Source organism: Tauraco erythrolophus, chromosome 6, assembly GCF_009769465.1.
Source record: "Tauraco erythrolophus isolate bTauEry1 chromosome 6, bTauEry1.pri, whole genome shotgun sequence".
In the NCBI taxonomy this organism is placed as follows: domain Eukaryota; kingdom Metazoa; phylum Chordata; class Aves; order Musophagiformes; family Musophagidae; genus Tauraco; species Tauraco erythrolophus.
The window spans coordinates 27,973,942-27,989,107 of NC_141470.1; the positions used below are offsets into that span (position 1 = coordinate 27,973,942).

At 44.4% G+C, this 15,166-nt stretch overlaps 1 protein-coding gene across 1 annotated transcript; it reads right to left on the reverse strand.

Moving 5' to 3' along the window:
• Positions 1-3,105: 3,105 nt before the first annotated feature.
• On the reverse strand, positions 3,106-11,365 carry TALDO1 (transaldolase 1). The gene is made up of 8 exons (XM_086613316.1): positions 11,195-11,365; positions 7,574-7,697; positions 7,005-7,112; positions 6,196-6,327; positions 5,569-5,744; positions 5,202-5,399; positions 4,013-4,158; positions 3,106-3,340 (listed from the first exon to the last, which is right to left on the reverse strand). Exons 1-8 carry the CDS (start codon positions 11,289-11,291, stop codon positions 3,308-3,310), a joined length of 1,014 nt encoding a protein of 337 aa, XP_086469442.1. The 5' UTR covers positions 11,292-11,365; the 3' UTR covers positions 3,106-3,307.
• Positions 11,366-15,166: the final 3,801 nt, after the last annotated feature.

Sequence of the window (15,166 nt, forward strand, 5' to 3'; positions counted from 1 at the left end):
TTTGGGGAGTTTAAACTGATGCCACTTTGCTGATTTCAGTGGAGCCCTGCCTGTGTTCACCAGGTGTGGCTCAGCAGCTCTTCCTGAGAAGATCTAATACAGATGTCTTGTGAAATAGGAGAATACATACTCTGCAAGAAAAGTGAGAGGAGAGGAACGGGATTGTAAGGGATTTTTGGAGCAGGATTAATCCCTAGATAACCACCATCCATGTGCACTGTAACCACCAGGTCATGTTCCTAAAAGCCAGTCTTGGTCCAGATGAACTGAGTTGGTTTTGGCTATGAGAGAAGCTGCTTCTATATCAAAGAACTACCATCAAATCCAGCTACTTCTGGATTTGACCCTCTGTCAGTAGGAGCTAAAGCCTAGGACAGAGGCAGAAAAATGATTGTACATCAGATGCAGGTGCATAGCTGAGCTGTTTCAAGGAACTGGCATATAGCTCTGTTCTGCAGAAATTATGTGTTGGTGCCCCAGGGCTATCTGACAGCACTGCATTGCTTTGGAATTTTTTTTTAATGCCAAATAGGTACAAATCTCAGGAGAATGACTCTGATAAATGAATCAACAAAAAGATTCCTCTTGATACCAATGGGCTGGTAAATGCAAAGTCCAGACAGGTGATCCTCTGTTGCATCAAGAATGAAGCTGGTCTGAGAACTGACCAGCCAAGGTCAGTGCTAACTCAGGTAGCCCAGCTTCATGCAGCTCTCTACAGTGCAATCCTGCCTGGACTCTTCCACCTGTAAGAATGTAGTAGCAGCCTAAAATACCTCCCAATTCCTTTGCTAAGAAGTCAAGCATTAGGATGTGCTTGCCTTGGTGTAAGACAAGCTGTGGCAGGCTGAGAATCATCCAGCTGTCCAGGTGAAGTTATAGCCTGCAGAGAGGCTTAGCACCTGTCAGTGAATGTAAGGAAGAAAGATCTGTTTTTCAGGGAAACCTGCAACAACTGCACATGCCTTTCTATCCAGCAGTTCTGTATTTGCCACTTCTACAGCTCCAGATCGTCCTCTTCAGAATACAGGAAATGCTTGAGCTCTTCATCACTGACATTGTGTTTAATGTTCACAGTTCACTAGATTAAGTAGGCTTGTTGCTGTGGGGAAATGTTTTTGTCTGACTGAGGATCGCCATCCTACCCTGTCATCTGTTCTCATTATTGTAATAGCAGTTTTCAGAAAACGCGTTGGGAGTGCCTGCTCGTGAGTAGTGTTCCTTTCAGAAGTCATTTCTAGTTGCTCTGGCTTGCCATAGGTCTCACTGGTCTGTTGTCTCTGCAGCTGTCAGTCTCACAATGGTGCTGTGCAGCTTTATTAAAACTGTCCCAGGAAAGTGTAATTCTGACTGGCTGAAAGCCTCATACTCTTACCTAAGGAAGTCATGACTTCATACTTTTGTAACTGTTAACAGCTGGAGCCAAACTTGCCTGTTTTGTGGTCTGCTGAGAAGCTAGATGTCTCCTTATCTCACTCTGGAGCAGAAAACAGACGTTGAGAAAGCTAGATTCAAAGCAGAGAGCATACAAACTGGTACTTGATGTCTCGGCTGTACTTGAATCAGTTTCCTTTTCAGCAGGATACAAATACTGTTAAGTTTGTCATGACTATAGTGATCTAAATCACAGTGCTGGCACTTTGACTTGCAGTGGTATGTCAGATGGCTTTGTGGGACAGTGTAGGGAGGTGGTGGGGGCAGGGTAAAGCTTTTAATGCTAGCTTGACCTTTGAAAGGAAGGAAAAGGAGAAAAAAGTTCACCTCCCTCTGGACAGCTTGCTTTCTTCCATGGCCTGCTTCTCACTGTCACCTACCCTTGTAGAGCAGAAGGGTCTAGATCAGTCCCCTGAGGTGGCTTCATCTCCCTCTGGTAGACTGGCACTGTTCCCGGCCCTGTGTGGGGCAGCTCCAGGACAAGGCTGGGAGTGCAGCACCGTGTTCAGACCTGCATCTGGTTTGTGAGCGTACAGCCAGCTGTCACTTTGGCTGAAACAACAGTTCCCAGGTTGCTATGGCCATGTCCTGACAATATAATGCTGCTGTGTCTCACTGATGTTACTTAACAATTGTTGCTTTGGCTTGTCTGTCTTCTATTACTCAAGCTGGACATAGCATGTGTGTATAAGTATTGTAGCCTCAGTGCTGCCTTTTTTTCTCCTTTTTTTTTAAGAGGTTAAGTTCAGGCAACTCTGATCAGGAAAGTTAATTGTGTCTACATATAAACAGGAACCTCTTGTCTACTCTTGATGGAACTGGACCTATATAAACTAATAAGATATATTTAATTAATCGTAATGAAATACAGCATGAAATGTAATCACAGGCATCTCAACTTAATAGAAAGCCCTGTAATTGGTAAGTGCTGCATTAGGATTAGGTCATTCCTGAGGAAGGCTGCCTCACAGCTCTTCCTCTTTCACGAAAGCAGCAGCTTAAGAACAATTGAGGAAAGGAAGGGGTGACAGAACTTAAAAAGCTCTAACAGATGATCCTGAGTTGTATCCACATGTTCACTCTGTCAGCCCAGATTGTCATGTTATTTATTAACTGCTTGAGAGACTCAGTTACTTAGTTTTGGAAGCGTGGCCTTCAATAACATTAGGTGTAGTTGTTGCTTATGCCCGTGGAGTTTTCAACTTCAATTGATTCCATGTTCTTGCTGTTATCTTGCTTTGGGTTCTTAGGCAAGTGGTAAACAAAACTGTTTTTTGTCAAAATTCCTAAAAATTGTCTACGATACAACTTTTTGCCCCCTCATAAAAAGCCTTGAAATACTATTTATGATGGCATTCACCAGGTTTGCCAACCAGTGTGTCACTACTGCTGCCGCCTTGGTTGCAGAAAGAAGACAGGAAAGGACTGGAGCCTAGTTCGTTTAGTATACATATGTGTCTCATAAGAGTACTTGGGGGTTTTGTACCAAGGAGGGCTTTTGAAGTCTGTCTCTTCTCTTTAGTCACAGTAAGACAGCATGAAAGACAAAACTGCTTTCTTAATGTGTTAGGAATGTAGACTTAATTAGGAATTTAATATAAATTTTTTTAAAAAATTAAAACACTGTCAGATGTCCCCTGCAGCAGTGAGATGAACATGTTACGAATAAAGTCTGTGTTAATTTGCATGTATTGACAAAAGTGACACAAAAACTTGAAATTCTATTTGTCCCTTTGCAAATTGATAAAAAAGCATGATACAGAAATCTATCCATACATAGCATAAGACTTTTACAGGTAAGACATTTGTACATCCATTTATAACCTCAGGTGATTCACTCGTACAGCCTTGACCACTCAGAATTCTGATTTTTCTACTTTCCATTTTCAGCACTGAACATTCGCTCCTAGAAAGAGAGAAGTAAACATACAGCAACTGAGTAAGAATTTGGGAACTGGACTGTGCTTCAGCAGTGCAGGCTTAAGTCACTACTAAGTAGTTGTCATTCAACAAGAACAAATGCCTAGATCAGGTATACTTGATATGTATTTCCTGCCCACCCCAAAATATACAGTTCAATTAATCCCATTTGAAAGACTCTGCATAAACTGACAGAAAACTTTCACATGGTTTGGCTATACTCAGCATATCTGTTCTTGGTGCCTCCTAGTCCCAAGTACAAGCATGATTTGTTTCCAGCTCACTCCCTGAAGATTATTTGTGTCTTGTACCACTGCTGACAGCTAACAAGTTTAGAATTAGACTTAAGGGACTCTTTACTTTGACAGTGGTGTTATCTTGATTAGCTGTCAGTCTGAAAACTGCCTTGGGCCTCAAACAGCAGGTGTGGCTTTATAAGTCTGGCATGAATTCTTTCTTGAGATGCAGTGAAATTTACCAAGTTCACTTAATTTAAGTGGCTGGTTTGCTCGCTGCCTGTCCTACATAACATGTACAGCCTATACAAAAACTTGATCAGACTTGCTTACAGGTTCCTAATCCTTAGCCTTAACAGAAGGAACTGTGGAACATGAGAGCTGACAAGAGGCAGCATGATATAACATCATATAACATCTACCTTTAACATCCTCTCCAGTTTAATTGCATCTGCAGCAAATTTTCTGATTCCATCAGACAATTTCTCCACAGCCATTTGGTCTTCATTATGGTGCCAGCGGAATGCCTTCTCATCCAGGTGGATCTTCTCAAGCTCACATGCCTGAGCTGTGCAAGGGGAATTGAAAGAGAAACAAACCATATTATCAGGTTATACCAAATACCACAGGCTTCCTAAAACGGTATCAATGTTCTGACCATGTCCAGCTGTTGAAAAATTTCAAATGCCACTTTCAGCATGACTTGCTACAGGAGCACACTTTGAGATGCAAGACTGAAAATGCTGCTGACCTGGTTGAGAGGAAAAAAGTCATCTAGATCATCAGTTTCTCTTAAAATACAATGTTTATGTGTATGCCATTATCTTCTATCTGCTTCTGAATAGTACAGTACTTTCAGGCCTATTGTCAAAAATTATGCAACAGTCCTACTGCAGTGAGACATTCTAAGCAAATATGCTGAAGAATTAGGTCTTTGATTATTTGGCAAGTACTTAACAAAAGCTCAATTGATAACATGCCTGGAAGCCAGCTAGCACCCTGTAAGGAGCAACCCATGACTACAGCTGTGCACAAATCCTGTCTTCTGAGTTGTAAAGTAGCATTTTAATAAGGTTACAGAAAAGCGAGAGTAGTGCAATGGGAACATACATTCAAAGTCATCGTGGCACAGTCAAATAATTTAGTCTTCCATACTATTCATTGCTAGTTTCTGGAGGGAACACATGCCTTTTGGCATGTCTAGAGCTAATTGCATCACTGATGCAATATTAACATAAGATTAAACCAGGTTTGGCATCTTTGCTAATATTCAGTAAAATTTCATCCCGAGTGTATGAAGTATAAAGTTCCTTCTGCTCTCCCTGTTCTCTCAGGAGAGGGTACACAGTATTTAAGCATGCTCAAAGCTCACTGTAATTCCAGAGGGCAAACTCAGTGGGAGTCAAGACCCTAAAGAAGTGACTGTGTGTGTTAGCAACTGTAGCAGTACTGTTGTAATGAAGCTACAGTATATTTCCTTTAGAGAGGAGTCAAGATTCATCCTTAAAGCAGAATGGAAGAAAGAACCACAGAGGTGAGTGGAACCACATACTCTGAACAGTCAAGAAAAGGGAGACTGAGCAAGCCCATGCTACACAGAAGTGGACTTACCCTCTTTTACACTGAGTGTGGGAGTTAACTTGACATACTCTTTGCTGAGCTCTGCCAAAAGCTTGGGTGAAATGGTGAGATAGTCACAGCCTGTGAGCGCTTTTATTTCTCCTGTATTTCGAAATGAAGCACCCATCACGATAGTTTTGTAGCCAAACTTTTTGTAGTAGTTATAGATCTTAGTGACACTCTTCACTCCTAAAAAGGAGAAACCAGCAACTTTCAGAATAATTCATTTGAAGTACAAATGATTATTTAGAACATGCTCAAACCCAATGTTTTTTCATTAAGAGGATTTATGCAAGTGAACTGCAGTTTGAATGAGTAGCTATTGTATTTTTAACAATATGTTAAAAGGAAAGCTTACCTGGATCCTCTGAAGGCTCATAGGCTTTCTTATCTCCATTTGCAACATACCAATCCAGGATACGTCCTACGAACGGGGAAATCAGAGTAACTCCAGCTTCAGCACAGGCAACTGCCTGAGCAAAGGAGAACAGCAAGGTCATGTTGCAGTGAATTCCATACTCTGCTTCCAGAACCCTGCAGACACAGGCTGGCTTAAAACAGCAGTTTGCTCACCTCCTGAATTTATATGCTAGTAACAAGCTAGTAAGTTGAAACTACCAAATTTCTTGAGTTAAACTAGGAATGCGGTACAGTTTATAAGCTTTAAAGTTTTAAGCTAACAGCAAATGTTTTGCACTGCCAGAGTCTGCTTTATTTAATGCTTTTCCTTGAACCAAATGCAGACAACTTAACATGATATTTCAGGAAACTCTGTTTGTGGCCTGGGCCTTCTATGAACTGACTTTTCCTATTTCAACAGAAAGCTGTAGCAGAGCACCTGGCTTGCTAGCTGTAGCTGTAGGAACAGATTTCCTAGTGCAGTGCTTTTAAAACAATTCTTTAACTGCAGAATGTATTTGTCAGGTGTCTGTGAAAGAGGCAGAAGCATGCTATGAATCAGCATACCAGGTACAGAAATACTTACCTGCCAGCCTGGATTCCTTCCCATGTTGAAGAGAGCTTTATGAGAATACGATCTTTGCCAATTCCTGCTTCCTTATAAAGGTCAATGAGGCGCCTGGCCCTTTGAATCATTCCTTCCTTATCAAAGGACAACCTTTGAAACAAGAGCAAGACTACCTAAACATGACTGATTTTCTTTAAAATGCTCTCCCCCATAAACCAGGACAATTTTCAATGGAGTTTATCAGCATTTACATGCCCATAGCAGGTTTTTGTTCTCAGAGATGCTTCCTGCATTTGAGCCCATCAAGTAGGTGTATGACAGCACTGCTACTCTTTGATTCAGAGGATCTAGACCTCAAGATAGCTTTCCTTGAGAAACTTATAGATGAAAGTTTTTCCTCCAGTTTTTCATAATGAATGCAGAAGCTGAGCATTAGAAATGAATTAGCAAGGAGTAGGTTAACAGACAAATCCTATGCAAGTCTTGAAATAAATTCTTAAACCAGATCTCTTGGTAAATTGAGAAGATGTTACCACACAGAAGAGAATGAGCAAAACTAAGTACACTGGAAGCATGAGGTTTCCCTTAAGAAATAACAGGAACATTACAAAAATCCAAGCTTAGCATTACTTGTTTTCATAAAGTTTTTGTCACCGAGTTATTATCAAGTAAACTAATCAATCTAATTAAACAAATATTAACAATATAAACTCTTGCTTGTCTTCTAACAGTGAGCTGTCTAGTCAAGAACATATTTATCCAACTCACATCATGTCTCTTTTTGTATGTACAAATATCCAGGGTAACCCAGAGGAAAAAGAGCCAACCTTGCATCTACTTCTGTAGACACACGGCCAGGTATCCTCTTCAATATTTCAGCTCCAAATAATACAAAAAGTTTGTCACAAGCATTTTTGATCTGCTCCTCTTCTGACCTGAAAACCACAAAGAGCAAAATCATTTCTATGGGGTGGGAAGCACATTCAGACTTTGGTGTGGATGTGAAGATCAAATTTCACAGCTCATTTAACATTAAATTCCGGAGTTCAAATAGCCACTTTTGCTCTGCTTCATGTTTATATTCTGCCCTCTGTATTCAACCAGCAGTATTAGCCTTTGGATGCTATTTCCTGTAATGCTGTCAACTCAAGAATGTTTTCCTGAGCGGTCCTAGGAGGCCATGTGAGAACTGGTAAGTGGAAATGCACTTCAAAACACATCTGAAACCAGCATAAGAAATTTTTCTTTAAGGGCTGAGGCTTTTTGGGGCAGGAGATAGACTTAGGAGTACATGAGGTGAAAAGCCCAGTACATTGCTAGTAGTACTAAACCCTATTTGTATAAATAAGGCATCTTAAACATAGATCTACTGAGATCAAATACCTTCTTTACTTACCCGCCAAGTTTTTTCCCATAGGCAACAGCATTATCCACAAGTTCCTGGTAAGCTGGCATCTGAGCAGCAGCTAGTATCAGAGATGGATTTGTGGTGGCATCCAGGGGCTTGTACTCATCAATTGCTAGGGGAATAAAAATAGCCTGTGTAAAAAAAAATCAGCAAGCCTGAGCAATTAAAAGGATTTTGCTCCAATATGTGAGGAAGTAAACACTCATGGCTGTAGGATAGTAGTGTTTGTGGTAGAGTGGACTAGTGCACAATGATGTTTAAATACCACTGCCTAAAACCTGGCTTGTGCCAGGACTACCAGAACCAGGATAACAGAGCTACAGTAACAAATACAGCAAAGTTTCCTTACTACTATAGACATTGCCCAAAAGAAATAAACTTGTAGAAGTGACAGATAAAGAGAAGTGGTACTAATTGTCAACCTCTCCCATCTGTCCATGTCATATTCACCAGCACAGCTGAGCTACAGAAATCACAGGAGGGAAGTAAAGACAAGGGGATCTTTCTTCCCTTCTAGCAGTAAGACATTTGTGTTTTTGTTTGTCTGGGACTGTTAGAACCAGATCAGGAGAACAACTCATCCGTTAGGCTCTAGTGACTTTTCTTATGGCATTTTAGAACTTTTTCAAGTAGTTGCAGACCATTTCTTAGTATCTGTTCTTGTAATTTCGTTGTAGTACCAGGCTTCCTTCCTTACAGAAGATATTTGAACCTTTGTCTTACCTTAAGCCCTGGACTACACCTATTTCAGGTGATAGGAGTTGTTTACCAGAGTAGGCTGTGACCATGCATTGTCTGGCCCTAATGTCAGCTGAGCTGCCTGGCATGCAGAGCTTGACTCAGCAAATGGGGGAAAGCCTCTGCAGGCCCTTCAGCAATTTCTGCTTACGAGCTCCCTTGTTAACACAGCTAAATGTCAAAAATAACAAAGTGTTTATTACTGGCTCATTTTCCTCAGCGTTTCTGCACAGGGATGAAAACCCAAGTTAGAGAGTGAAATTTTTATTTTTTCAGTCATAGAAGAAAATAAGTATTGCTTTTCCATAGCTCCCTCCCAGGCAACGATCATGATCCTGGAGCAAGTCTGCTCCATATAAACACGTCCTTCAGAAAACACTTCAATTCACATGGATACTGCTTAAAAGAAAGCAGTACACCAATGAAACTCAGTGCTGAAGTGTACACACAATTTTATACAAGTCTGTTGTGACAGACACTATTCTTCTTCTCCAGCCTTGCAGCATTTGGAAACTCTTATGGGTCTCTTGCAACACGTGTAAATTAGTCTCATTAAGCCTGCCTTCCCAGTTTTCCCTCACCCAGTCTCCCTCTAGGTCTGCCAGAAAGCAGTTAGCAGCCTGTGTTTTAGCTGCACAGCACAAGCTTTCACTGGGGGCTCTGTGACTGTTGTGCCACCTTCCCTTGTTGTGAGCACAAAGACAGCTGGGCAAAAGAGTAAGCACGTACTGGTCCGGCTTTGTTAAAAAGCCAAACTAGTGCAGCTACTAGAGAAGCCACCACTGCTCGCTGCAGGGACTTGCTTCAGCAGCCAAAGCGGCATTGTCTCCTACACAGCACGGTATGGACACCTTGATCTAAACAAAACTGGGAACTGGCGTTAGCAACAACTGCACCTTAACCAGCATCAGTGTTTAACCTGAACAAGGAGAGAGTCAGATACTGACTATATCCTTGTCTGGACTGTAAGAAGGATCCACAGGTGGCAAGAGGCAGCCAGAGATCAACTGCAAAACTGTTTCAAGGAGCTTGTTAAAACTTTCCAGTGGTCAGCACTCTGCCTCCTCACTGCCACCCATATACACAAACACCCCCTCGGCCACCACAAGGATTTATTTTTTTTGTTTCATTATGCTTATTTTAAAGTAGGGTACACAGAGTAATGTTTTAAATTCAAGCAGTTTCAGCACATGCTGGGAGCTTTAGCCAGGTTTGTTGCTACTCGAAGGTACACAAATCTGACAAGGCTAAAGTTATCTTGTCAGTGTTTCCAGCTCTCTCCATGCAGTGCTTGATAAAGCTGCATCCATGGTCCCTGCCTTTCGTGGTGCAGTGGTTGTCTGGCATGTCTAGACAGACTCTTAAAGGCAAGTAATAATGTTTCATGCAGCCTGACACCTGAAATCAAGCAATCCAGAACAGTTAACAGATACATGTTACCTAGAGTCAGTGCAAGTATGTAAATATATGCAGACTGCGTCAGGAGGCACACATCTGAGCTCTTAATCTGAAATTTCTAAGACATTTGACAATTGCCATTTAAGATTGTTTATTCATCACCTCTAGGATTAGGTAAGCAGCAGAGAGATTACTGCAGGCCTCAGTGATGGCAGAACAGGATTCAAGGATTGCTCTAGGCAGCCTAGGGATGTACGAGGGAGGGATTTTTCAGTTCTGATGTACTGAGACAGTTGCATGCCTGTGCAGGCAGTCCAGCAGTGACAGTTTCAGAACAAGTGGCTTTATAATCAAATGCCACCTCCCTTCCTTGGAAAGGGGAACACTTGCTCATTCTCATGAGATAAGGAAAACAAAAGCACTCTTGCATTATTTTCTCTGCTTCACAACTGCTTTCCTCCCACTATTTAAGAGAGGGAAAAAAAAAAACAACAAACAAAACTGGGAAAAAACCCCAACCAAATAAAAAATAAATCTACACTGGTTATTGGAAAAAAACATCTTTGTTAGCCCCACAGAGCTTATCGGGGCAAGTCTGACACTTATTAGTAACAGCACACAGAGCTGAACATTGGGATTTGTGCCCACTCTTAAGTCAAACTGGAAAAAAAAAATCATTGGAGTCTCTGACAAATGTACTATACGGACTGGATCAACCCTGCCAGCTGCAAAGGTTGGATTTAAACGAAGCGTGTGGCAGAAGAAGCAGCAGCAACTGGCAGACTCCCCTGGCAGGGCGCTGCGAGGGCTCGCTTGGGACTCAGTGGAGCGGAAGCTGCTTGGGCTGCAGCCGCAGGAGCGGAGCTATTCGCGCACCAGCACAGCGGCGGTTACCCAGGCCCCAGCCCGCAGGACACCGGGTGGCTCGACGCCTCCCGCCGGGACCGACCTCACAGGGGCCGGGACTACGCAGCCCTGACAGCGGATCTCGGGAAGCCACCGGCATCAGGCAGCAGCCGGAGACCTCCAGGGTGCCCTTCGCGGAAATCGTGCTACAGCTGGGAGCCCGGCCTCGCGTACGGGCCGCCGCCGGGCAGAGGCTTCGCGGCACCGCGCCGGGCGCCCGCCGGGGCTCCGGGCAGGCCGGCTCTTCCCGCGCCGACCGGCTGCCTGCGGCGAAGCCCCCCGAGAGCAGCCGCCCGCTGCGCCGTCGGCCGCGGTCCCCCCGCCCCGCGTTAGGTAACGGCGCCTTTCCCAATGCCGGGCCTTGCGCAACGCGCCGCCACCGGCACCGAGCGGCCGCAGTCCCGCCGCCTCCCGAGCGCACGGCAACGCTCCCCCTCGCCTCCCCCGCCGCCGGGGTGGCTCGCTCCCCCCCGGGCGCTCGCCCCTTCGGCCGGGCGCGCCCACTCTGCGGAGCGGGTGGGGAGAGTGCGGTGACAAGGGCCCGCCTGCCTGTCCGCCGCCTCTCACCGTTGAAGTCCCCGGTGTCGGCCACCACGGTGGTGTGGTGCTTGAGCTGGTCCAGCACCGACTCCATCTTCTGCCGCTTCACGGGGGACACCGACATAATCTGCGAGATGGGGGGGCTCGCGCCGCCTATAAGGAACTCTGCGTGCCCGGAGGGTAGCCGACCTGCGCGCGCACCCGCCGCTCGCTCCCGACACCCGCCGCCCGCGGGGTGGGGCGCGACTCCCGCCCGCTGCCAATCCCATCCCAGGAGAGAGGCGGCAAGCCAATCAGGAGCGCGGGGGCAAGACGGACGCGGCCGGGAGGAGCCGGGGCAAGACGGAGGGAGGAAGAAGGCTTCTGATTGGGTGGCTTGGTGGCTTGTGAGGGTCAAGGCGGGGTGGGCGCCTTGGCGACGGGGGATGCGGCTGCCCTGGCCGGCCATCGCCCTGAGCGGGCGGTGTGGCCGCCAGGGGAGCAGCTGTGCTGGAGGGCCGGGGGCGAGGAGGTCTTCGTGTCCTTAGAAGCTCCTGCGGGGCTTCCTCATGGCTGGGCGCCGCGTCCGAGCTGCCCCTCAAGACACTCGTCCGTCTTAGGTCCGCGGAGCCTGTCTGTGGCAGAGCTCTGCTGGTGACTTAAGATGGAGGCGTGAGGGATGGTGAGAGTGAGGCGTTCGCCCCGTTTAGGAACCTTGAAGAAAACCTCGCAGCCTTACCGTGCCTGTGTTAACCCACTGCGGGAGCTGAGCTGTGTGTTTCCTCCATTGGTGGTGTGGCAAGGCTCAACATAGCTTGTCAGCCAGGGCTGTAGCCTGTGCCGCCATGTCATGGAGCGCCACGCTAACTCAGAAAGGTGTGTGTTCTCCTCAGGCACCTATGGCTGCTTGTTTGCCTAAACTTCATTTAAACTCTAGAGAACATGATCTTGTTAACATGATTGTGCCTCTGAAACAAAGAGATTTGGCTGGAAATGTTGCAGAATCTGCCACGTGGCGTTTAAAAAGAGGGTCTTTGGATAGTGCTGTTATCATTTTGTCTTGTCTTGCTTCAACTGTGGAAGCTGTGACAGTAATTTCCCTCCCTGATATACAAGAATATGCTTTTATATAGTCTTCTCATGCTTCATCTAACTCCAAAGAGAATGTAACGGAAAGAGTCATCAGGTTTAAGTCCTGCTTCAATTCCGTGACTATGCAGGAAATGCGTTCTTGTCTCCAGAGTCCCTTGCGAAGGAATAAGAAAGCCTTCCTTGTATATCCGTTCTATTTTCTTTGTTCTCAGACCTACGTTAGCTGGCATTGACCAGGGTTGAGTGTTTTTAGCTTGCCAGTGCAAAATGTAGTCTTGGACAGTATCTGTGTGTGTAAATGCTGGTGTGTTGTCTCAGTTGCATGTTTCAGAGGTAAGGGAAATTTTTTCCTCAAGATGATGAGAAAGGGAATGTTTTGGATTCAGCTAGTAACTTTCCCGGTGTTCAATTGCTATCATATGTGGGATTTTTACCTACTCCTGTTTTTAGACATGAATTATTCTCAAGGGCATAACATCTTTCCTTTTGAATGGCAGTCCCCCAGAAACAAAAGGAAATGTGTGATTTCGCATACTCTGCTGTGTACCTTAGACTCATGGTGACAAGTCAGTATGAAAAGCCAGCTCTTAACTGTTTTTGTGTGCTTTGTTTTGCTTTAATTTATATCCAAGTGAAAGAGATAGAGAAGGAGTTATAAGTATAACTTAACTATTTTAATAAATCTTGTACAGTGCATGGTTATATCATTTTATACTTAGTTCAATTACATTAATGTACAGTACATTATAGCATTATCTGCAGGCAGTACAAATATAACAGATGCACAGCTCAGTTGTAAGGAGATTTTTAAAACTGACTTCTGCAATAAGGTCTACTGATATATTTATTTTACAAAATGCTCCTGTGGCTCCGGCTTTACAGAACCATCGTGTATGCTTCTGTTATAATCCCAAGGAACTATAATTTTGTGTAATTTGTTTTCCTTTATACCCAAATACAAGAATGGTGTTGTGTTTCTTATGTCACTATTTGTTTTTATTTTCATTTTAGAAACTATTTAGCCTCCTGTGCTTGTAACACCAATGGTTTGCCAGTGTTCACACCTGCTTCCCATCCCCACCCTAATCCAGAGCCAGGGCTTCTCAGGAGGATTGTCCTCTTCATCCCTCCCTGACAAGGTGAGTGCCTTTTGCAAATTCCAGCCGCTGTGGCAAGCCAACAGGGTTGTGACTCAAAACATGATCCTCCCCTCTAAGTTCCCTGCCTGCGCCATAGTTCTGCTAGTGCTAACAATGTCCTGCTTCAAGATTAAGAAAATATATCATCCAATAGAAACCTTTTTGGAATAACAAAGCCGAAATTGAGAGGTGCATCAGTATTCTCAGATTTAGATGCATGTTCCCCAGCCACTGCTTTACAGCTGTACAGCTTTTTCCATTAAATGTGCAAGGACAGGCCTAAATTGTGCAAAGACTTAGGCACGTGCTTAACCTTTCAAGGAGGTGGGACCATTCACAGCACGTAAAGGAAAGCACCGCACATGTGTAAGTCTTTGGGCGTGAATTCCCGTTCAACCAAAGTTAAGATGTGTGAATGAGAGAGAAAGACAAAGTCTTCCTGGTCCATGAGGCGTGTTCGCTTTACTGCGTTCTTATCAAGTTGGTCTGTAAGTAAAACAGATATAACTACAGCGTGTGCCAAACTTGCTCTGGACAGGAAATCTACTACATGCTTGCTTGAGCTTTTAAAACTTTTGAGTAAATTATTAATGAATAATCACTTAATAATGTCTCTAGGGAAAGAGATTTTTTTTCTCATCCCTATTTATAGAGCGTAAGAATGAGGGGGTATTTCACTAGATAGATATACACGTATGCACATAACAGGAAGTGAAGAACAGCAGCCTCTACTAAATTAGATTTTTTTTTCTTGTAGCCATTTATTTTGTGTTAAAATAGCCTTTCCAAGTGTGCTTTTGTTTCTTAGCTATTTAGGAAGCGTTTCGGATTCTCTTTGCAATGAAACTGTGAAGGTGGGGACGACCCTGAGAAGGGCTTTGGGTGTGACTAGGTTGGGAACAAGTGGTAAGGGACTTATCTTCTCTTTGTTTGAGGCCTGGCTTTGGCAATACCGCAACTTTCCGACACAGGGTCAGTGCCAAGGTGAAGGGCTGCACGGCTGCCCTGAGCCCCAGCCTCTGCGTCAGCAGGGAGGATCAAGCTGAGCTCACCTATTTGCAGATTCAAATCACTTCAGTTGTCACTTGGATCCTGCTCGTTGTTACGCAATGAAAGCCCATTTCCACTGTTCAAAGAGAGCACTAACTGGTACATGTATTTAAGGAAGCAGCCAGTCTTACATAATGTGTGTTGCAATTCTGGCCTTGTCCAACGAGGGGGCATGAGGGAACAGAAGGAGGACAGTGAATTGCCACAGGGCCTTTGCTAGTGGGATGCAGGGGATATCTGCCACAGAGAAGGAAATGAAAAGTGGGAGAAAAGACTTATTTCCATGGTCCAGACTCTAAACATTCGGGCTGGCTTGTTCTGTGCTGTGTGCCGTGCCCTCTCTTCCCGAGTCACGCTGGCGAGGGGGTTGGGAGCAGGTACAGCCCTTTGAGAAAAGTTTCGCGGGGTCTTTCTTGCTTGAATCCAACCATTGTCGTACATTCAGACACGTGTGTGAATTCTGATCTGCTCTGATTGCATGCACATAAAATTTCAGTATAAAATACATAGTTATAAAAAAAAAAAAGTACTTCATGCAATATTAAAACACCTTTCCCAATGGGACATAGTCTTATTGTCTACCCTTATCAACAGCGTTCAAGAAATTGTCACTTTGATGGCAATTACACCGTTAAGTGTGGAGCACTGCTGTTGCTTGTCTGGACTGGGGATCATTGCTTTCATTCCCTTTTCCTGTACTACTATGACTAATAGCTGAAATAAAGCAGATAGATAGATT

Bases quoted from the DNA above. Each gene is read 5' to 3' on its own strand.
- TALDO1 (XM_086613316.1), bottom strand. From the start codon at position 11,291: ATGTCGGTGTCCCCCGTGAAGCGGCAGAAGATGGAGTCGGTGCTGGAC. The intron at 5,745-6,195 runs GTAAGTATTTCT...CTGTGTCTGCAG, and splicing joins GAAGGAATCCAGGCTGGCAG to GGTTCTGGAAGCAGAGTATG. The intron at 4,159-5,201 runs GTAAGTCCACTT...CCCCTTGCACAG, and splicing joins CACACTCAGTGTAAAAGAGG to CTCAGGCATGTGAGCTTGAG.